This window comes from Neopsephotus bourkii, unplaced genomic scaffold (genome assembly GCF_033783945.1).
Source record: "Neopsephotus bourkii isolate Nb327-2 ecotype Australia unplaced genomic scaffold, CSIRO-AGI_Nbou_v1 NB_234, whole genome shotgun sequence".
Classification (NCBI taxonomy): domain Eukaryota; kingdom Metazoa; phylum Chordata; class Aves; order Psittaciformes; family Psittacidae; genus Neopsephotus; species Neopsephotus bourkii.
In genome coordinates, this window is record NW_026900744.1 from 1061688 (window position 1) to 1085745 (window position 24058).

The window sequence follows — 24058 nt, forward strand, 5'->3', positions numbered from 1 at the left end:
TCATCGCTGCTGCTGCTGTCTGAGCATGTCAGTGAGGTTTTGACACTGAGTGGCAGGGACTTCTTCGCACCTGACAAGTTGCCACATCGCCCTAAGGTTGATTGGTGGCACCCAGAGGTGACTGCAGGCTGGACAGGCTTGTCAGCATATTTCTGAGCAGAGCTAGGAGTGTATATACAATGCTAGTAGGAAAAGTTCTCCCTTCTTTGCTCCTTCCTCTCCAGAAGGACGTGATTCTCCCATTTCAGGTAGAATGGTGGAGGAGGTAGGTTGATTTTTGTATGGGTTTGTTGTTGGATTGTTTGTTCTTTAAAACTCCAGTGGCTTGAACACTGAGGTGATGCAGGTTCCTGGAGAACAGCAATGAGGAAATCGTCACAGAGCCTGTCTTTGTACAGCTTAAAAGATCTCTGGTGTTTTATGAGTGGATCTTAAGAAAACCTAAGCAAGCTGAAGGAAGAATGGAGGGAGCAGATGTTGGAGGGAGCCTTGCCCGGAGCACTGTGGAGCGTGTTCCTCTGAAGTGATGCAGTGCCTGAGCTCTGCCCGTGCAGTTCCCAGCTGCGAAGCTCCCCAGGACAAAGCCCCAGAGCCCTGCCTAAGCCTTTGAACTCCAAAGGAGAACTTAGCTTCAAGACCCATGTAGTATGTTTTACAGATGCTTGCTGTCCTTGAAGGAGTGCACCAACACCAATGGTCATTTTGTCCTTGAATTCTCTTCTGAAATTCCTGCTTTTCCTGCGGGTGGAACGTGGTGTGTAGGAACAAACACTGCATTCATTAAACCAACTTGTATGGTAGGCAAAAAACAGAGCACCTTTTGAGCATGCAGCCCCTTCTTGAAGTCTGAAATGACAGCAGCAGCCTGTGAAAAATTTATTAGGCTTTGCCTTGATTACATGAGTAAACTTAGCAATGAAGGCATGTGATTGTTGGGTGAAGTCAGTTTAATTTCATACACAAAACCCAATGTTGTTTCAGTGTTCTGTGCTTTCCACAGCTTGTAATTAGGTGCTGCCATTTTCACATTAAACTTGCTGTTATATATGAAATGCTGAAAAGGTATTTAAATAATTCTAATTAATAGGCTTACACATATTACCGTTTAAATGCACAAAGGTTGATACTTTTTGATATTAATGAAAAATCCCATCTCTTTTCTTCTTTAATCGATCTGATTGATCAGAGGGGCTGTTTTAGACTCGGTAGCTTCATGTTTTGGTTACTGTGATAGCAGTTTCAAACAGTCCCAAACCCTCTGACTGGGCTTCTCTCAACTGAGTGTTGTTTTCTGGGGCTGGTTCAGGGGGTCTTGGGGAGAAGGTTCTTTAAAATGTGTTTCTTATGTATTAAGTATCAAAGGGACTGTGGCCTGTGTGTGAGCAGCGGCTGTTTGAGGTGATCTGATTAATCTTGCTTTAGAAGTGTAATCACCTGCTGGGATGGCAGTGCTAAAAAAAAGAAGGTGGCCAGATTCAGAGAGTGTTGAAATATTCCCTTTCATTGCTTCGAGGTGTCTTGAACTGTCTGAACTAAAAGGACTCGACAGTCCACATCTGCTAGGATTTCCTGACATTTCAGCTCTTGGATCTTATCTGCTGCTCTTTGTAGGGACTTCCTATGCCAAGGACTCGGCAGCGAGGTGCTGCAAGCTCCCAGTATCCAGTGTTTGGGTGCCTAAGAAGAGGCAGCTGGCCATAGCCAGAAATGGAGTGCTCTTTGCCCACCTACTGTGACCAGGAGCCCACACCAGGGTGGATTGTCCTACACAGCGTTACACTTCCTCCTTTGCAAAGTCAATACCATGTTAGTTAGCAGCAGGAAGGTGGGCTGAGAGAGCTGGGCTGGTTCAGCCTGGAGAAGAGAAGGCTCCTTAAGGGGAGACCTTAGAGCAGCTCCAGTGCCTAAAGGGGACTGCAAGAAATCTTGAGAGGGACTTTTCACAAGGGCCTGTAGGGACAGGCCAAGGGGAATGGCTTGAACCTGCCAGAGGGGAGATTGAGCTGAGCTCTTAGGCAGAAGCTCTTCCCTGTGAGGGTGCTGAGGCACTGGCACAGGGTGCCCAGAGAAGCTGTGGCTGCCCCATCCCTGGCAGTGTTCAAGGCCAGGTTGGACACAGGGGCTTGGAGCAAGCTGCTCTAGTGGAAGGGGTCCCTGCCCGTGGAAGGGGTTGGAACTGGGTTATAAACTGAAGACAACTGTTTGCTGTCAAGTTTTGTATAGTCCAGAATCTTTCTTAAGAGGTGAATAATACACCCAGCCTCTACCTTTCTCTTAGGAAGCAGAAAATCACGTTGGGCCAAGCAAATGATTCATCTGAGGTGTATTTTGCTCACTGTGAGACTGGATTAATTGAGCTCCTTAGGAAGTGTAGAGTGAGCCATAACAGTGATGTATTTTGCTCTGGGAGGAGGGAGCTTGTGTCCTGTGTTACACTTCAAGCTGCAGTTGGCCCCTCTCGGGGCTGACTGATGATGATGGTCTGTGTTAAGCGCCTGAACTCATGTGATGCTGCTTTTCTTCCTCTCATGTGGAGTCTTGTCAGTGTCTCTGATATGTCACTGATCAAAGGTACCATTGAAGTTTCCCAACATGAAATGAAGACCCTGTTTTCTGAATTCCAATTTCTCTTTCTGGCCTACCATCCTCTTCCCATTCTCACATCCTACAGGGTTGTGCTGTTTTACAGCTGCAGAAGGATCACAGCAAAGCTTTCATTGTTTGGCCTTTGTTTTCTTTTCTTTCTACAATGGCATGGTTGAAACCAGCTTCTGCAAGAAGGCTGAATAGTGGCTGCAAACGAGAATAGGTACACAATTTGATAGTAGGTTTGGCGTTGATTCGGAAGTTAAAATAGGAGCTGTGTAAAGGAATAGCAGAAAAAAATGAAACTAGTTTTCAATGGGTTTGGTGTCTGCAGCTTTTGGTCACTTGTATTTTAATCCCTAGCTGCCTTCCTCCCTCTGCAGTAAACCTACCTGGGATAGGAGGTGCGGAAGCTGCACGGCCCCAGCTGGCTGGTGACACATGCCATAGACCAGTCCAATGACTGCTTTCTGCCCTCCTTTTCCTCTGTGGAGCTGTAATTTTGCTTGTTCTCTATTCAGCTACCAAGTGTATGGAATTTGGAGAAGCAGGCTTCTTCTGCACATCTTTCCCCCCTTTCAAAATAGGTGGAAATTGGGCAGCAGTTACTGGGAGGGGAATATGGGGATAGAGCACAGTCTGTGGGGTCTTTGTGTTAACACTCAAGGATACTCGTATCAGCCTGGTTTTTCATCTGGAAACACAACCTAGGGTTTGAACGAAACCCTTAATCTACAAATCCTGTGTTTAGAGTCTGTTATTACTACATAGGGGTTTATTCACTTGGGGGATCTTTATTGTAACTGTCCTTCACAAGCTGTAATCCAAAAACGTGCTTTGTATGTCCTTCTCCATCACTGCTGCTGTTGAACAGCTACAGCTTTGCTCACAGAACTGTGGGTGATAAGAGAGGAAATATGTTCACTGTGTTTTTCAGCTCACACTGAAATTAGCAAGCAGTGAAGTTATTGTAGAGTGCTGTGTTGCATAGTATTACAGATGTGCAAAATAGGAGTAAACAAGAGGCATGAATTGGAAATGGAATCACAGCTACTGGTATTTTATAAAGATGTTCTTGCCCCGTAAAGCCTCTAGAACTGAGGCAAAAGTTAAGTGAGGTTAAATGGGCTTGTGAGGGTGGTGTAAGGATGTTTGGGTTTATGAGAAAGAGGAAGAAAGAATAAATCCTGGACCTTTCATTTAGGTTCAGATACCTTTTTGGCTTTAGAGTCAGGGATCTGACCTTTCAGAGAAGTGTTTTTAGGAGCTAGAAGTCACATTTAGATCTCGCAGGCCCTGCTCACAGTCAATACAAGATTTGCTCCTTTCTGTATATGTTTATTTGCTCCAGTCTAATTACACATATCCCCAGTGATTGCTGTTTTATGAATTCCCTCTATAAATGTTCATATTCTAAACCAGTCACCCTGGGACCTCTGCGTTTAGTTTGCTGCAGGGACGAACCTGAATCCTCAGTTGCAGCTTCAGGGTAAAGGGATGTGAGTAATGAAAGGAAACGCATGTTTTGCAGAATGAGGAACTGTTGGTTTGATGCAGTTCAGTTAACATTCAGCATGCTGGGGTATTTTTCTGTCGTAGCAGGATAAAGCTGAACCCTTCCCCCCCACACCTTGGCTTTCTTCCTGGGTGAAGAGAAGCAGGAAGGACTTCCTTTGGAAAGTCCATGTTCACACAGGCACTGACTTCCACCCTGGAGTTCCCAACATATCTGTCCAGCTGCAGATGTGGGAAAGGAAAAAGCAGGTACCATAGGCAAATCAAGCAAGAGTCAAAAGAAAGGCAGTCTCTTTGGTGTCACTCTCTGCATCTGAGCAGGGGAGAAGATGAAAGGCTCTGTGTACGCTTCAGTAGCCGCCTCTTTTCTTGTTCCAGGTATCAGTTTGCCCCCCACCCGCTGAGGAGCAGAGGCACAGGGATGCTGTGACTGCTGACTCTTGTTTGTTTATGTTCACTGGGAAGAGACATGGGAACGGAGCTGCCTGGGCTGCTTACGGCAAAGGAAATGGATCTCAGGGGAACAATTAATTTTGCTTGGTTATTTCTGAGCCAGGTGAAACCGTAAAATGAACCTGTGTCCTCCCCATTGTCTAAAAGGGATGTATTTATTTATTTTATATCTTAATGCACCACTGCCCAGTTTATGGTCTGAGCCTCAATGAAATTTTAATAGGGAATTGATAGAAGAAAAGTGTATAACATGGGAGATGAATAGAAAATGGTATCAGACTTGAAACAGCAAAAGGGGGAAAAAGACAGCTGATATTTTAATTAACTGCTCCCTGCCTGTGTTGTGATCCCAGAGACATGACGACTGAGTGCCAGAAGGTGAATCTGGTTGGAAATGAAGTGATTGCAGTCTTGTATTAGAGGTGAGAAATGAGACAGTGCATCAGTGTTCTCGCAGATTGCAACACAAAGCAGAGTTTATTGGGATTAAGGCAGTCTGTGCGGCCGTGCCCCAGTGTTTGGAGAGTAACAGTAGTAAAAAAGAGTGACAAATAAAATACAGTACATAAAATGTAAATAATAAAAAGAGTAAAAATAATAATTGTAGAAGTAAATATAGTAATCAGGGGTTTGAGCTCCACCTCCTTTAATCCTGTTCCTTTTAGAGATTAGACAGTTTAGATTCAAACAAAGGACCAAATGCATTTGTATCCTGCTTATTTCTCTGGCACGGGGCTGTTGGACCTTCAGGTGGGCTTGTGGACGGGGGTAAGACTCTCCATCTCAGCCACTGCTGAGGAGTGGTTTGTGCCCAGCTTCATTTAGCAAAGAGGAGCTGCACTGGAGGAACACATTAACACCTTCCAAACGCCACCCTGGGACTGGCAGTGATGCTGCTCTCCCCCTTTTGTGAATCCTGGCAATCTATTAATTGTGCTGCTGAGGAGCAGTGTCAGGGGAACAAAGCAATCAGTGCCACCATCTGTTGCGAGCAGGTTGGCCGTGGTGAAGGGGATGCCCTGACGCTCCTCTCTGTGGCTGACCCCCTCACTCGTGCTTGTATCCATGTGTCCCAGAAATAACAGGGATCAGTCCTGGACTGATGGAAGAGGAGGAGGTTTATACTGAGGTAGAAAAGTAGCTGTTTTGATCTCTAAAGAGTAAGTCAAATGCTGGTTTTCCTGTGGAAAAAACAAGACATTAGGACATTGAAAGAGCTAGTATAAAACAAATACACTTTAAAAATTAAGCTTCTTATGTCTCCATTATTATACTGGTCTCTGCTGTCCAGATGAAGATGTGATTGTTTCATTTGTAGTTGCCCTAACCATCCCTTGAGAACACATACTGTCACTTTACCCACTCAGTTTCACAGTGCTCTAACTTTAGTTATGCATGCATATCCCATCAGTATCTGGTCAGACTTTCTGACTTTTAAGTACAACAAACTAATGAAACCAAATTTGCATTAAGTACACCAAAAATGATGCATCATAGCTGGTTTCACAAGTTTTGGGTTTCTAACCAGAGATGTTCAAAAGGAAAGTCTTTTCCCCCTGATAACGGATGTGCAATGTCTTTGCAATGACTGGATTCTTAGTATGACTGGTCTCCTGTAAAGCTCTAGGCCTATATGGGGTTGGGTTTTCTTCCTATATTTGTCCATATCTGGTTCTGAATACCTGAAAATTGTCTTCTCCCTCTCCCCAGAGTCTGGCTCATTCAGTAACAGAAGTGGAGTAAATGTGTGTTCTCTTTGTAAAGTGCATCCTAAGAGATTGCACAGCCGCTTTGTGATGCTCTGCAGTGTTTGCTGTTCACAGAAGCTGTATGTTTTGTGTACTAGAAAGGGAGTACTTGGTTCTGGCCATGTAGACATTTCCCGTACCTCACACAGTGATGCTTCAGTTTCCTGTGTAGGCACATGAACAATATTTAATGTGTTCCCTCCCTGACAGCAGCTCATCTAAGGAAAAAAAAGAGAATAAAAGATCAGTTCCTAGAGGCTTATTTGTGGTGTTTAATGCTTTGAAAATGTTTGCTGAAAGAAATACTGATGTAGAAATCATGGCTTATATCAGGGAATAGCTACAAAGCCCAAACCTCACCACCAGGGCAGGCAAGCAGGTTGCCCAGCAAGGTTGCACCGTCTCCATCTTGGGGTGATTTAAGATCAGGCTGGATAAAACACGGAGTACCCCGGTCTGACCTCAGAGCTGACCCTGTCTTGAGCAGGAGGTTGGACTTGACCTCCTGAGATCCTTTACTACCTGGATTTTCCTGTGATCCTATTAGGTTGTGAGCAGCTTTGCAGAGGGGAGAAACAGTTATTCTCACTGCCAACACTTCCCAGGTAAAGTGGTCACCAACAAAGGTAGATACCAGTTAGCCACAGAGTCCTGCACTTCACAGGTGGTAACACTGAGCCTGAGCCACTGCCCATGACTCTCAAGGCATGGCTGTTCAATCCAGTTGCTAGCAGAAAATCTACTGAAGTCACCATTGCAAGAGCAGTGACTGATTGATGATCACATTGGCACTGAGGCCATGGGCTGAAGAGGCCAGATATCTGTAGGCAGCTTTACTTTGCTGCAGTGGAAAGATGCTGACTAGTATTACTGGGCACTGGTGGTGCTGCACTGCTGGCACAGAGAAGTAGATCAGTTAATAGCTTGAGCTCATGTCTTGCATCTTTTTCAAGCCCTAGATTAATGCAAACAAAGCAAAGAGTGTGGAGTGGTCGACATTTAATGAAACGATTTTTAGTGTTTGGAGGAGTGTTCTGTGATCATCTGCTATGGTGACAGATGTACTTCAAAGCCACGGATAGATTGCACAGATAAAAACATTATTATTTAGGTTATAGTACTCCAAAGGTGAGAGTTGTCTGTCTTACCTGTCTGTAAATTATGCAGCACACTTTCAGTTCCTTGTAGGCAGCAGCCCTTTTGTAGCAAAAGCCTTAGAAAATTGTTTTGAAAAAGAATATCTTTGATTTTTGAATGTCTGGAAAAAGACATAAGGACTGAATGCATGTTAAATAATGGAGGGGTAAGAGTTCCAGCGAGAAGGAGTGCCCATCTTTGATACCTGTTGGACTCTGTCATGAAGAATCAATGTTGAATGTGAAATGAATCTTCTTAATACAGAGCAATCAGTATTGTCCTTTATGGGGTTGGATGCAATGGAGCTCTTCTGCACTGCGTGTATTCATGCCAAGTAATGTATTTTATTTTCCCTTGCAGCAAAGAAAACTTGTGCTGAGTCAGATTTCACTTGTGACAACGGCCACTGCATCCCAGCCAGGTGGAAATGTGATGGTGAAGAAGAATGTCCTGATGGGTCAGATGAATCAGAAGCAGCATGCAGTGAGTAGAACAGAAAAGTGATGGTACATACACCATCGCTTCTCAGACATGTTGGCTTCTCAAAGCACAGAGAAACTGGAGGTGTTATTCCCAGCACTTACAGGAGGATCTGTCAACTTTTGCTTCTATTAGAACAGAAATGAAAGACACAAGATTCAGGTCATTCAAATCACATGGTTTCCAAACTTAAAAAGTGTATGAGTTTTCCAGACTACGATACAGGCAGCACTATCTACTATCTCTCTGGAGTATTTGTATCTGTAACAGGGTTCAAAACATCTTTGGCTCTGTTAAGTTTATCTGGTTATAGTGCTCGTGATCAGCAGAAGTGCGTAAAGATTCGCAGTCAACTGGGATCAGGCCTTTTGGAATCTCAGATTTGTAGTGTTCTACATAGTAGCGTACTGGGATTTATCACTGCAGACAGCACTTCTGTCATAAGAGAGGAACTTTGCAATATTAGAACATTGCTCAGTTTTAGTTGTTTCTGCCTCTGAGAACAACTGAAGAAGAAAGTAGCAGATAAAAGATGATGTAAAGTAACTAAAAACGAGAATAAGTATGACAGATGTTAACTCCAGGTAACACCTTTTAAAACCCCATTGATTCAGTAAGTAAAAGAATATGCTTCATTTTGATGTAGTGCATATAATCTTGTTCTTTTAACTCTCTGAGGAGATCCATTTGTGCTCCGTTGTTCTAGGTCTGTGAAGGGTTGTCTGATGTTGAGTTGAAGGGAATCCCAGGGGTATTTTAATGAAAACACTAACTAATATGCAGACTTCTATTTGTGTGCTTACTTATGCCTGCGGGTTTGTTTTTGGACAGGCCAAGAAACTAGTATAAGGCCTTCTATTTAATTTCCAGTCATGTACTTCACAAATATATTCCCATGAGTCTCGAGAGTGTTGGAGGAAGTATTTTATTAGATTTCACCAGAACAAGGCACATAAAGGACTTAAAAATAAACCATACATTCATTTTTAAGCCTAGTACCAGTCCTGCTTTCCCACTAATTAAGGAAGATGAATGTGCTTCTCTTGCATAAAATAGAGTTATTTTTGCAGCTGCAAACAGACTACAGGAAAAAAAAAATCTCTTCAGTAACTACATTAACATATTTATGTTCTGTATTTGTTGGTCTTTCACCCTGCATCCTTCTTAGTCAAAAGCCATCTTATTAGTGTTACTTCCACTACCTGATTGTCTGGAGGGGGGCTGTATAAATAAGCAGTTCCATTCTCTGTAGTCATTGTCTAAATCTCTCCTCAGATGCCATAGCATGGACTGTGTATAGGCCATGCAATGCTGAGACTGCTGACAGCTTCCTGTACTCATCTTCCTTTCCTTTTGTAGCTGTTTCATCTTCTGTTTCCCTCTCCCACTTATTTCATCCTCTGTGGACATGGGGCTCTCTGGGAGTCTCCAGGGGGGTCTTACAGCAGCTTCCAGTACCTAAAGGGGCTGACAAGAAAGCCAGAGAGGGACATTTTACAAGGGCCTGTAGGGACAGGATAAGGGGGGATGACTTTAAACTGAAAGACGAGATTTTGAGATGAGATTTTAGGCAGAAGTTCTGCCCTGACGCTGGCACAGGAGAAGCTGTGGCTGCCCCATCCCTGGAGGTGTTCAAGGCCAGGTTGGATGAGGCTTGCAACAGCCTGCTCTAGTGGAAGTTGTCCCTGCCAGTGACAGGGGGTTGGAACTGGATGAGCTTTAATGTACCTTCTAAGCCAAACCATTCTATGATTCACTCTACATTTAAAACTTAGTTACTGAAAAGCTGCATGAACTCATGTCTTGATGTTCACATGAGAGTTGATACAAGCCTGTGTCTGACTTGCAGCTAGCTCACAGGAGAAGCCAGTGTTTTTGTCTGTACCAATTAAAAGCTTGCCTGCAAATCTTAAAAATATCTGCAAGTAGAATTTTGGAACTTTACTTGTTTTATAGGATTATTCAGATCTGAAGTTCACCCTTAATCCCATGAAGATCACGTAATTTTAATCTTATGACTGTTGATAGCTATAGGCTTTAATTTGCATGCTCAGGACATTCTTTCCAGATGTTTTGTATCTTGTATGTGTCATCTCAAAGGCTGATCCGATCTGCTCTGTGGGGAAACAGAATCAACTGGGTAATATATAAGTACAGAGCTGGTTGTGGGGTTATAATCCACATACGTCTGTCTGTAAGACTTCAAGCACACTGGTCAAGGCAGAGGTGAGTTATAAACCTGGTAGGCTATTACACAAGAAACTGGGACATTAGGCTTTGCTTTAATTTGTACCCTTAATGTAAAAGGCCCAGCTCTTTGTGTGTGTGTTAGTTAGGGGCAAAGAAGAGGCTGTAAGCACAGACAGAAAACGTAGTGAGAGGTAAAACGTGTGGTTGGATATTCCTGTATGGTTTCTCCTTCCAGTCCCATTTTGTTTCTCCCTGATGAAAACAAGGTTGAACTTTCTCCCTGTGGCTGAGGAATGACTGCAGGCCCCTATGACTGGTTTGTCTGCATAGCCCTTTGGAGGAGCCTACGCTGCAATTTCCTTAGGAAATGGGCAGGTTGGGATACAGAGATTTCTTACCTCTGGCAAGATCAAACTGCTTTATAAAATCAATGTTTTTCAGACAGGCCACATACTTGCCAGCCTCTCTGCCAGGATCTAGGGTTATTCTTTAGTTAATACAACACTGGGATATTGTCCATAGTCCTTTCAAACAGGGGAGGTTAAGAGTACTGATGATGCTGACTTGCATTTTTAGGAGTATTTCCATCTCAGAATGTGGTGAAAACAAGGCAGTTCCTCTCAGCCTATAGGCACCTGCTAAATGGCTTTTTATTTCCTGAATGCTCTTGTGGTGTGCTTTTTAAATACATGTTGCACTCTCTTGGTGGTAGTCAGAGATGTTGTGTCCCCACCTCTGATGCTCAGTTAAAGGTAACAGTTTATAGTAGCTTTTTTAATAACCCTGCTGCAAAGCTTGAACAGTACCTAGCTTTTCCTGTTTCCCAGATCACTGAAGTTACTCGGCTTTGTACCTAATAATATCCTCTCTAGGGCTCTTATCCATCCCCTGGTGTTGAGGACATCATGACCTCTCTCCCATCGGATAGGTGAGGCAGCATCACAGCTGCCTGACTTCTCTTGGACCTGGATGTGTGGACCTTTTTCTGCTATTCATGAAATTTTTGTTTTATTTGTGTAGCCTGCATTTTCCTCAAGCCACTGAATGTGGCTGAGAGTGGCAGTGTAAGGGGATCTTTCAAGTTCAGCTGAATGCTCAACTGACGAGGTCTATAGGACTTCTCCCTGTTGCGAGTTTTGGTACTAGCTAAAGGTTGATTAATTTCTAGGATGGGCTCATTTTGGAGAAGATGGTTATCCAGGCTTTTGGTTTTAAATTGGTTTTGGTAAGAAAATGCTTACATTTACTCCTTTTTCTTTGAGCCAGATCCTTAATCTAAACATACTCTCATATCCATAGGTTGGCCCAAGTGAATTATTCATGTAGCATGTGAGTGTCACCACTAAACCTCAGTGTTCTGCCATCTGTCAGTTTTTCAGTGTTATTATCCGGCTGCTGAATTTATTTTGTCTCATTTAATTTCTATTAAGGTTTCAAAGAAATGTGTCCCCCTCTGCTGTGAGTTGATCTATTCAGGGGCATCTTGTGGCCTGGACCTGCTCCCTCTGGAGTCATCATCAGAAATAGTGTTAGTCTGGGGGGGGGGAGGTGTGTTTTGTTATGCTTTTTGTTTCTGTGTGGAAGCAGAATGAGCCCCTAAAGAGAAGCAAAAACCATGTGAACTCAGAAATTAGTGCTATCTACATGGGGTGGAGGGGACTGAATTTGTCATTCAAGAAGTTGTGTTGATTGGAGCTGGGGTGGGAGAAGAGGGAGGAGGAATTTAATATCGAAGAGAAGAAGTTATTTTGAGAAACACAATAAATGCAAAGAAATAGGATGGTGGCTGAGAGGAACTAAAAACCACCATTTAGCTGTGGTGCTGCTGGTGGGGAAGAGTTTGTACTTGGCCCTGCCAGCTTCCAGCTTCATCTTCCATCATAAAGCCTCTATAGATTCAGCAATTGCCTGTACTAGGCCTCTGTTCAGGAGAGGTTGGCTGCTGGTACACAAAGCAAATGAACAACATTGGCCTTGCAGGATACATGCCAGGAAGGGAAGAAGCAGGCTTGTCCTGCTTGATGTCAGCCACAGCTGCTTCTCCCTGCCTGCCGAGAGGGAGAGCCTTGTGGGTGCAGAATTGCTGCTGCTGGAAGGTGCTCTGAAACAAGAATGGATTTCATCTTCCTCCCGCCAGCTTGTTAGCATGCAAGGAGCTCCCCACAGATCGTTTAAAAGGATAGCCAAGTATCTGGAAGTGGTGGGAGTCGAGTTAGTGCCTCTGTCAGCCCAACGCCTGCAGCTCACACTTACCTCACCAGCAGCTGTTTTGGGTACAGACATATTTTTGACCTCAGAGTAGGCTCGAATGCTAACTGATAACTGTTGGCTGCAAGGGGTTATGCAGCAGCAGGCCCCTGGCAACTGCAGGAGGTTTTTAGTAGCCTACATGTACTCTCTCATTGGAGAGCCCACCATAGCCAGAGCCCTGGCCTTATTCTTCATTGCTCTCACTAAAAGCAATCCAGCATGGCTTGGTGATCACCCTGGAGCTGTGGTGCAGCTACTGCTGATATACACAGGCATTGCTTATGCATATGAAAAGATTCCTCACCTTTTCCTATCTAGTTTCTTGAAGCTGAGAGAGGGGGAAGGGAAGTCATTTTCTTACTGAGCTAAAAAAGACCTCCAGCAAAATGAATGTTACCCACCTAATGCTGTTCCAGCACAGGTACTGAATCATTCTGGTTTTTACAAGAGGGAAATGTTACATTTCCCTCTGAAGTATTTTGGTTATTTAACCAGAGACTTAAACAAAAAATATCTCTAGAGAAGAATAAAAACAAACGCTAGCAAACAGAAACAGCACTGACGGGAACACAAATTAAAGGGATGGAGCAAGTGAAAATCTAAGCTGGCAAACTCTTGCCTTAGGACACTGTATATATAATGAGATCGAGGAATGCAGGCAGCATAAACTCACCACTTATTTCTCGATCAGATATGTGACATTCTCCTAGTTAAGAGCAGAAATTATTATACTGTAAGGTATAGTAGGGTGTTACGAGGGGGGGGGAAAGGGAAGGGGAAAACTGAATTCATATTGCCCTTAATAGGGTGGTTTGCAGCACTCCTGGAAATAGATTTTTAAATGGAGATGGGATATAAAATCAAACCCTGAGCGTTGGTTTGAAATACAGTACCAGTTCATTTTTATTTTGTAGCGCATGTCACGAGTGGTTCAGGGAGATGTAGCCAAAGTTGACAGTTATATTTTTAATGGGTATTTTCCATGGTTTTAGGCGCTTCGTGTGCTGCAGCTGTGTATGCTGAGCTCTCACTGTGGTGATCAGGTCTGGCCTCATTGTCTGCTCAGTTGCCCAAATGCAAAATTCTGTACTTATTGGTGGTGTTGGTGGTATTGCTCACCCCCAAACACACAGTTCTGTCCTAACTCTATGTTCACCCCTAAGGATATTACATCTCTGTTACTATTCTTTGATACGGATCTCCTGCATGACTGCATTGGTGACATTATTGTGCTTTTGTGGAAAGTGACTTAATATACTATTCCCTTATTCCCTGCCCGTGGAGAATTTATCCTGCCGAAGGATGGACTGTCTCATTCAGGGCATCACGTACACTGGCCCTTGAACTTCAAGCAGCAAAATCTAAAACTAGGTCAAATCAAGCTGTAGGACCTGGGGCTGTAACAAAGGATATTTTTGCCTTGTTGTTTTGGTGTGGGTTTTTTTTTTCCCAGCGTGAAGAACAGATCTGTTTGTACACATGTGATACGGTGGTGGGGGATTGTAAATGCAGTAGAATGTGAAAATTAAAGACCATTCTGTTGGGTTGTTACAGATCATTCAGGCAATTGAATAAGGTGGTGATAATGTCAGATGTACAGGTATGCATTTTGACAATACTCCTACTATGCTAACTGGCTATTGCCAGCATTAAACACAGCAGCTTTAAGTGTTGTCACTGTCCCTGGTGATCTGTTGGGATCACTGCTGAATTACAGCAGCTGAGGACCGCTGTAAAACATCTGTAAAACAAAGGACAAGATACAGGGTGAGGAAGCACTTCCACAGCTACAGGATCCTCCCAGTGACAAGGCACAAAAGAGGCAGTCTCATTTTCCAGATGCCCAGGCCGGTTTGTAAAGCTAATGGTGAAAGCTTTGATTTGTCAATGTGACCCAATGTATTGAGACAGAATAAAATTAAAAGAGCCATGATCATCTCTTCATGAAGTCATGGGATAATTTAAGATAGGCAGGACCTCTGGGGTCATTTAGTCCAGTCCGCTGTTCAGAGGAATCACTATTACCAGACTTTCCTTTGTTGCAGTGCATGTCTGTCACCTCCCATCCTGTCACTGTGCAGCTCTGAGAATAGTCTGGCTCCACCATTCCTAGTCCCTCCCATTTTGTAGTTGAAGGCAGCAACAGAATCTTCCTTTAGCCTTCTCTTCTGGTGCCTGTACCAATACTGTACCCTTTGAAAGTCCTTTTTATCCTGAATATCTATAACTCTTCAAAATCTCAGATATGCTCCTTCACTCCTGGTTTAATCATCCTGGCTCAGCCACTGTACACTTGCTTCCCAAGTGCCTCTGGTTCCTTGCCTAGTGTAATTGCTTTGAATGCCTCTAGCTGCGTCCTTATGGACAACCCCAAGTTGACCTCAATATCCCAAAGGGCACAGAACTGTAGGGATTAACACAAGAAGGCTTTGTCAGGGTATGGAACCAAATCTAGTTTTTCCTGCATCCTGTTCCTTTTCTTCAAGTGTGAAATTATCCTTTTACATCAAAGGAAATACAGCGAACTCAAAGCCAAGCTGTTTATTCCTAGTAGTAGAATAACTTTATCTGTGGCTCTTGGGCAGTGAATTACAGCTCCTTTTTGATGATTACATGGCTTTGGTGATCTCAGCATTTTACTTACCTACAGATGTAAATGAATTTAGGGTCTGTAATGATTGTGCTCCAATTCTGCCGGTGCTAAAGAGTTTTAAGTCATACCTGTTCAAAAGAAAATGTGTTTTTCCTTGAAGGGAAGGTGTTTAGAGCTTGTATCTCAGAGGATCTTTTCAGAGCGCTGAGTCCTAAAGGAAAACCAATAGAAAATACCTATGGGGTCTTCTCTGATGTTTTTATTATTCTTTTCCCAAGCAGTGTTGCCTTGTGAGAAAGTCACTTTTTCACGTAGCATTGCAAGCTTTGACATTTGCAGTGTTCCCATTCCCATTCCCACTTAGAGCTGTTGCTGTTTGACTGCTAGAGAGATTTAGACACTGCAATTCGATATTTTTCCTATTGGTGTAATGCTTTCATGCAGTTCATAAACAGAAATGGTCATAATACGGTTTGATGCTGCCTTTTTATGGCTATAATTAATCTTGCTGTTATTTCAATAGCAGAGAATAGCTGGAAAATGGAAGTTGAGCATGTGTAGCTCTTGTATGTGTAATTATTTACTGGCTATAAATATTGAACTAGTAAAAACTGAAGAGGTTTTCAGGAATCTCAAGCAGCTCTTCATTGGCTGGTGCTTTTGGTTTTGCCGTTCTCTCCCTGTTTGCTCTGTGAAATTCATGTTACCTGATTTGTCTATGTGTATTTTGCTTGTTTGTTGGGGAGGGGGAAATCAAAAGGGGATAATTCCTGGGAATCAAAGGCAAAGACGTAATTTGGAACTTGAAATGTTGTACTGAGTGAAGCACTATTGCACTGCAAGAGCACAGAAAGCAAACCTTTCTTAAATGGGTGAATTACGGTGTGAGGAAAACTGGTCAAAGTCAAATGATGATTTTAACATTCTTCACATCTAAACAGCTTCTATAATTTAGTATTGTAATGAGTCATATATTGAAGCAGTGATTCCTGGTTCCACCGCCTTTTCCTTGGAAGTTATTTTTCCTCTTTCTCCATTTCTACAGTTGTAGGATCATGTTTTCATTCCGGACAAACTCCCACTGAAATCATGTGCGGTTTTGAGAAGGGTCTCGTGACATTCCATCCTACTTCTGTGAGGATTAGGATCATGATTAAGACTGATTTAATTTGCAGTCTCTGCATGCTTTGTAACTTAAACCTTGCACTGGAGATTTCCAGTTCTCTGAAAAGCTTTCAGTCAGACTGTGCTTTGGGGTGAGGCACGGTCACTGACAGCACCGACTGCACATCTCAGGGTAGCTTAGATCTTCACCCTGTGCATTTGTGGGATGCAATAAGCTTCCATAGCTGCTGAGAGCCTTGATCAGGGCTTTGCTTTAGCTTCTAGCTTCCTTCCTAGTTACGCTGTATTCAGTGGCTGTATTTGAAGTGACAGATTTCAGCTCACCCTTTCTGTTTTGTATTTTAACATATTAAAACATGGTAATCCTTTGCATTAAAATACAGAGGACTTTGCTTAGTAGCTTTGTTAGACTGCACATGCTTACACGTTCCCGTAAGAATGGACTCATGCCAGTTATTGTATCATTTTCCTGGCTTACGCTGCTAGGGTAGTCATCTTCCCGTGTCATCTGAGTTCTCCAAGTGTACTGTTGTACGAGACACAAGTTATTGTATGAAGACTGTGAATTCTCTGTTTTGGCATAGAGGTAGCAAACACCAGTCATTTTAGCACAAACATAACCGTGCTTCTCCCGTTTTGCTGGGGCTTTTTTGTACAGGGAGAAGCATGTCTAGCATGTTTGACAGACAGTGATTGCATCTCTAGCCATTGTATGTGCATTTATATGGGAGGAATTCTACATGTGTATTTAGAAACGCACATGTGCACACGCACAAACAATACTGGTGTGATATTCCAGCATTTCAGCAGGTATATTGGCCCTGTGTGGAATGTGAATGAGAAATAGCAATTAACATACTGATTTCTGCTAGAATTTATGTTTCTGCTTCAGTTCCTGCCTCTAGACATGTTAGAGGTGTCAAACTTGGAGCTGAGTTTTGTGAACCAGTAGGGGTATTTGTAATGAAGTAAAGGTGTAGTTGGTAGGGGAAGGCCTTTTCTTCTCAGCCACAGGTCTACTCACCATTATTCTTGTGCAGCAGCCTGAACATACTCAATTAAAATTGCTATGTAAGCTGCCTATTCCATGCTCTGAAGAAAAAAAAACAGGTGGGGTTTCTTTGTATGTATATAAAAGGTGAAATGTTCATTCTAAGATGAAGAAACACAATTGTTTAATAGTAGCAGAGCCGTTTCAGACTTACTTCTTTGCACATATAAGAGTGAGGAAAATACTATAAATTATTCAGTCTACGCTTTTCTGCTGAATCCTTTATTTGCCTCGAGTTCTTCATGTTCTGTTGGACCCTTTGAGCACCAGTTCATTCACTGATACCTTTAATACCTCAGAACAATTGTCACCTGAGCATGAAAAAGCAGCATCTTCATTGGGTATTGCCTTTGTGGCCATGTACATGGTGGTGGAGGATGGCTTGCTTCCAGCCACTGTGGCTGCTGGGGGTGGCCTCATGTAGTGTGACACTGTGCTTCATTTTTCCTTTATGGTATGAAGTTTTTAAAAGCCCTGGATGCTGTTTGGTGTATTCAGCCCTTTGATAGAACAGAGAGGAGATATCATAATGGCAGAAACAAGGTGAAATACCAATGTTGCAACGTACTTAGCCAAGCTTTTCATTTGAATCAAATAAATACAGAAGGTGCAGACTTCAGGTGGCAGGAGAAAGTGTTTTATGATAAATTCTGTCAGTTTCCTGGAGACCTGCACAATTCTTCTTTCTGTGATTTTTATCACTCATCTTGTCAGGTTTCATTATGTTTGCTCATCTAGGGACGTTTTGTGCCTTTGTTTTCCCTTTTGATAAGAAGCACTTTTGCGCCCATAATCTCTCTTACAAATGGGCATGGTCTCAGTGCTGCTTGACTCCTTTATCTTCTGTATAATTCTGTCCCCCTAGCGTTCTGGGGGGTTTTATTCCTCTCTGTTTTGATTGGAATCAGAGTAATCTCTGTGAACAAGAGAAAGAAAACGAGCCTGGGAAGAGGGAAGATGAAAGAGCAGCTGCAGCTACAGAGGCTCAGAGAGCCCCACGGGTGATGCTGGACTCTTAGCCACAGTTGAGAGACTTCTGAAGAGGCTGTTTTCTCATTGCTGTTTGTAACCAGCAGGCTCTGGATGGAGCCCAGTGTGCAGCCTGTGAGTGTTCCTCCTTCCCAGTGCCCAGGGTACAGAATTGCCTCTTGTTAGCCAGAGAAAGAAAGGGAAGGAGCCAGCACATGCACTTGTACGTGAACTCCCCAGTCTCATTTGTACTGTAGCATCTGCAGTAGTGCTGACTCCTCTGGACCTGATACCCCCGAAACATTCATAGAATCGCAGAATGGTTTGGGTTGGAAGGGATCTTAAAGGTCATCCAGTTCCCAACCCCCTGCCATGGCAGGGACCCCTTCCACTAGAGCAGCTTGCTCCAAGCCCCTGTGTCCAACCTGGCCTTGAACACTGCCAGGGATGGGGCAGCCACAGCTTCTCTGGGCACCCTGTGCTAGCGCCTCAGCGCCCTCATAATGAAGAATTTCTTCCTAATGTCTACTCTAGCTGTCCCCTCTTTCAGTGTAAAGTCATTCCCCCTTGTCTTGTTACTACATGTCATTGTAAAAAGTCTCTCTATAGCTTTCTTGCAGGTCCCCTTTTACGTATTGGAAGACTGTTATAATATTGGCACATATGTGGCTGACATCAGCTGCAGAGCACCAGCTCTGCTGACAGAACACTGGTGTCCGGGGAAGAGGTGGTGACTATTCAATTAGCAGCCTGACATGGTGGATAACCCCAGTGATGTACACCTCCCTATGACCCTGACCTCTCTGACGGTGTGTTTAATGGTAGTCCAGCTTTTCAGAGCAGGGGCTGAGAACTTGCTGTGCTTATCAAGTACCTGTACATACAGCCACTGGTGTTTCACTTCCGAAACGCTCCATTGCTGGCATGCTTGGCAACAGCAGGTTAATCAAGCAGGTTGCTTCAGCTGCAAATGACTGGGAGGAAATTGGGATAAAACCTGTCAGTAAGATTTTCTAATCTTCTGTGTGTCCCACAGTACACCGAGCTTTGTGTAGTTTATGTGTAATGAAGAAAAAACCCGCCCTGTAATAACAGATTTAATTAAATTTATCTGTGAGGAAGAATTGAAGTGGAAGAGGTAATTCAGATCGCTCAACCAGATACAATGTTTTGTTTTTTACAAAGGGAAAACACGTCTAAGTTTCTAGCCGGGCTTTTGATTATTTTAATCAATGGTTTCTTCCCAGCTTGCACAATATGTTCACTTAGAAGAAACAGCGGTGCTGTGGAAGATCACAATAGACCAATCTATGGATTTTCTCATAATTAAAGTTCTATTCTGTTTCCATAATTACCTAACTGCTTATCTGATGTGAAACCTGCAGAAATAGTCCCTGATCCAGTATATTTGAGGCAGACAACAAACTGAACTGCTTTTAAGGGATTAACAAACATGGTAATGCTAGAAATCACATTTTTAAATGCCTTTTGCACTTCACTGCTACAAGCCTCTTCTAATTTGCACTTCTATCCGATAACCACCAAGCACTTTACAAACTGTGATTAAACTTGGTGGTTATTTCAGCAGCAAGAGGTGTGTGAGGTGCTTCCAGAAAAGCAAATCAAACGTAGGTCCTGTAATAGCACTCACAGTTCCCTTTGTAATTAAGTAATTGCATTTGCAGCAGAGCGTTGCTGAAACCAGTGGGATTCTGCACGGACCTCTGCAGCTGCCTTCTAGCACAGAGCTTGTGTCCACAGTAAAGTTACACATGGGCTTGCAGAGTGGATTTTGTATCAGAACAGACCCAAATGAAGCAAGAAGACTGATGAAACAGTAATAGTGGGAGCAGAAAAAAGGTTATAGTAATAAGGTCAGAGGGATCTCTTGTCTGAGGCCAAGCATAGCTTCAGTGTTAACATATATATACACACAGATACATAGTTTTATTAACAAAATTATCACAGATTTGGCAAAAGTAACCTGTGAAGAATGGATTTGAGAATGAGGGGAAAAACACAGGCAAGAAGTATGAGAGGATGCTCTGTGCAAAGGGCAGGGTGAGCAGCAGTTGGGGTAGGAGGGCAAAAGGAAGGGGTGGAAGAAACAGGAGCCTCGTGCCAGTGGTGCAGCACAACTGCTTCTGCTTTCCACACTGAGGTGGTGGTAGGAAATAAGATAACTGCAACGTGTTTCTCAGGGGACTTGCATGGCATTGCTCAGGAAAGCTGTGGAGATGCAGGTCTGGCAGTCAGGAAACCTATTTTTTTCTTAAGTTACCCTTTTCTGGGAAGTGTAGGCAAGGAGTAAAGCCTGGATGTTCTGAAGTGCACAGGGAGATGTCTATAGGCTCTGGGCTGAGACATTTGAAAAAGACTAATGCACCTTTTTAGGATCTTAAGTGCAGGCAGTTTCTTCTAAGCTGCATGCCCTAAATTAATGGCTTCTAGGAAGCAATTTCTTTTGCAGCCATTACTTCTGTAATGCTAGTGGGAAGGGGGCATCTGGCCGTGCTCATGCTTTAATATCATGCACATCAGTTTAGTGAGGGCAGTGAGGTGCACAGGCTCTGACAAAAACTAAGCTCAAGGAACAACTTCAAAACCATCCGTGTTCAAGTTGTTCTGGTTTGGTTTGATTTGTTAAAGTGGGAGTTTGAATCTGTACAGCCTTCAGGCACGGATCATCCCTTCCACGTGTGCTCTCGGATTTTGCATCTTGCTGTTCTAATGCATGCTGTAGCTTATCCTGAGTTTTAAAGGTCACTGTTACTACTTCCAGCTGCTGATGGATTGGGAGCCTGGATTTTTGGTTTGTCAGGAAGTCAGCGTATCATTGCAGAATAGCAGTATGACGTGGTCTCAGTCCCAGTCGTGTTCCATCATTGAGTGTGTTTTGAACTATCCCTCGTTGCTTTTCATGAGCCAGTAATCTTGCTTGGGAAACATTTTAGCAGTATTGTATGTCAGGATGATGGAGAAAAAGCAGAATTTTGATTGTTCTTTTGTCTTCCTTCCATTGCCAAACCGTGCTGGTGTAAACATTACACCTGGTTTAGTTGAAATGGAGAATTATCCTTTTAAGCTATGCTTGCAATGAAAACCAGCAAAAAGTAGAAGATCTAAGCTGTTGGTGGCCTCAGATCACTGGTGGCCTGAATTCTGAGCACAGTTTAAGTCCTAATGTGCAAGATTTTCTGTTTATCTAGTCGTGGCTACTGCAGTGTGCTTATCCATACCAGCTGCTATACACACATGTATCTAAGTTCTGCACTACAGTTTCTTTCCACAGACTGGTGAGCAAGAAGTTTCCATGTGTGTGAGGTGTTTTCTTTATGAGTTGGAAGCCCATCGTATTTTCATCATACAGTATAAAATATTTATGACTGTTCTTAAAGGTTGGCTTTAGGAGACACTGTGATGTGATTACACTTAGTAACATAAATCAAAGCCCTTCTGTATATATTTAAGAAGCTATGAGGAGTTATTCATGGTGATTTCTAAATACCAGGGAGACGACCACTGTGAAAATATTTCAAAGGCAAATAGCTTGAAGCTGTAGAATGTTGTTTAGCCAATTTTAGTTTAAATTAAAAAGTAATCCCTGTTATATATAATAAATGAAGGACAGATCTCTCAAATTGGGAAAAAGTGTTTAAAAAATTAAAATGTCTGGGATTCAGGTTCCCGAGGAAATTGTGCTCAATGATAACGCAGAATCAAGTCACAACTGTGGGATCAGTTCTTATCTTTTCATAACCTAACAATGATTCCATATATTCTTCTCCTTGACTTGGCTTTTTTCTTTTATCCATCTCCTGTGGTGCTGGCTTGGAAGAAGTGTTTTTTTTCCATAGAGTATAGAGCAGCTGCCACTGGAAGCTGTTGTATAACATATGTCCCAGAAGGAGCGAATACATCCCTATCTGCTCATCAAATATTATGAGAACTACGGCTGATGTTTCTGGATTTCAAGAGATGTTTTCTCTCCTCCTGAGCCAAAGGAAAATCCTGATAGTTCATATCCACACATGTGCTGACTTGCTTCCTCTGTACGGTAATTACTTAACCAGTTTCCCAAACCCCAAAGATCTTTAAAGGTCAAAACTACCTGGATGGGGAGGATGGAGAGGAGGCAAAGGAGGAACAGTAGAGTGCAGTTCTTGAGTGTGATGATTCAATGCACATGGCAGCCATGGATGATGCATGCCAATACATGCAATAGATGGATGCACAAATCTGCCTTAATAAACGTTTGCTGTGCCTGGAGCTCCTACGCATCACATAGCGTGTAGGTGCTGTCAGCTAGAACTGTATTATGAACTGGACTTAGACAGCAGAAACACTGGACAGAGCAAGTCAGGTTGTTCTGTTGGCTGGAAGTCAATGAGTATTATAACTACTTCTTGAATAATGCTCATGGAACTTGTATTTGATTTTTCTGTATACCCTGGTTTGTCAAGATAGGCAATATTTCAAAGCAGTGCTGGAAACTGGATGCTGGAGCAACTTGTAGGCTGGTTTTGGTCTTTTGTGTGGTCTCATGTGCTACCTTTACTGAAAAGGGTGATGTAATCAAGTAATACATTTGAACATTGTTTGGAGCACGTTTCTCCAGGCGTAGTCAGTCAGGATATTTGGGTTATTTCAAACAATAAATAGAGTCATAGAATCATAGAATCAACTAGGTTAGAAAAGACCTTTAAGATCATCAAGTCCATCTGTTCTTCCAGCACTGTCAAGTGCACCACTAAACTGTGTCACTAATGGCCTCATCTACACGGTCTGTGAACACTTGCAGGGACGGTGACTCCAGCACTGCCCTGGGCAGCTTGTTCCAATGCCTGAGCACCCTTTGGGGAAGGAAGTGTTCCTCATCTCCAGTCTAAAACTCCCCTAGTACAGCTTGAGGCCATTTCCTCTTGTCCTGTCGCTTGTTATCTGGGAGAAGCAATCAGCCACCTCCTCACTCCCATCCTCCTTTCAGGCAGTTGTAGAGAGTGGTAAGGCCCCCCTGAGCCTTCTCTTCTCCAGACTAAACTCCCCTCAGGTCCCTCAGCCGTTCCTCATCACACTTGTGCTCCAGGCCCTGCACCAGCTCTGTTGCCTTTCTCTGGAACTGCTCCAGCACCTCAATGTCTCTCTTGTAGTGAGGGGCTCAGAGCTGAGCACAGGATTCGAGGTGCAGCCTCACCAGTGCTGATGGGTATTTTATTTTGCTGATTTTAGGTGTCTTTTGGTTTAGTGAGGGGGGTTTATGTTGTTGGTTTTTTTAATGCAATGGAATGAAGAACTCTTTAGGTATTCAGGCAGTTTTCATACTTACAGTTGCTTTTTAGGGGGAATATAAGAGAATTTCCTTTACATCTTGAAGGTTATACTGGTTCAGGTCAGCCTTTGTTATCAACTCCAGCCTGGGATCATCAGAAGTGTGTGTTGTTCCAAGGCTGGTTGTAACTGTGACACGGATCAAAAGCTCTGCCAGGCTATCCTTTCCCTTTTCTAAAAGCAGATTAGCAGCCTGGCATCTGTTTTCTTCAGGGAGGATGGCACAGATGCCCGTACTGCTGACTCACAGTGGTATAGCTGACCTTTCTGCGAGGCGTGGGATGATGAAGGGAAGGTGCATATGTGCTTGCCAGTCACCCCGTGTCCCTGATGTTAGCAGATAGGGATGGTGGTTTCTTGCTCCTCTTCAGCGTGAAGCAGGGCTGAGCAGTGCTTTGAACCTCACAGTGAAGCTCTTAGTCTGGTATACCCTTTTCCCTTGAGCTCTGCGTGTCTTCTCTCCTGCAGTTAGGCAGGTGGAGAAGCCTACACAAAGACAGCTCTCTCATTGTCAGAGGAGGTTTTGGAAAGGTTAGGCACTGCAAATGCATCAAGTTATTTAAAGTTCTGGCATCAGGCTCCTTCAAGTCTTAAGTGGCTGCATAGGAAATTATAGCTGACCTGCATAGGAAA

The 24058-nt window shown here is 43.3% G+C and overlaps 1 protein-coding gene across 2 annotated transcripts in view; it reads left to right on the forward strand.

The window, feature by feature from the left end:
- Positions 1-24058, forward strand: part of LRP8 (LDL receptor related protein 8) — a 190549-nt gene that overhangs the window by 107528 nt on the left and 58963 nt on the right. For both annotated transcript variants that reach the window (XM_061344787.1, XM_061344788.1), the window contains exon 3: positions 7800-7922. In XM_061344787.1, the coding sequence (XP_061200771.1) occupies positions 7800-7922 (123 nt within the window). The remainder of the gene's footprint in view (positions 1-7799; positions 7923-24058) is intronic.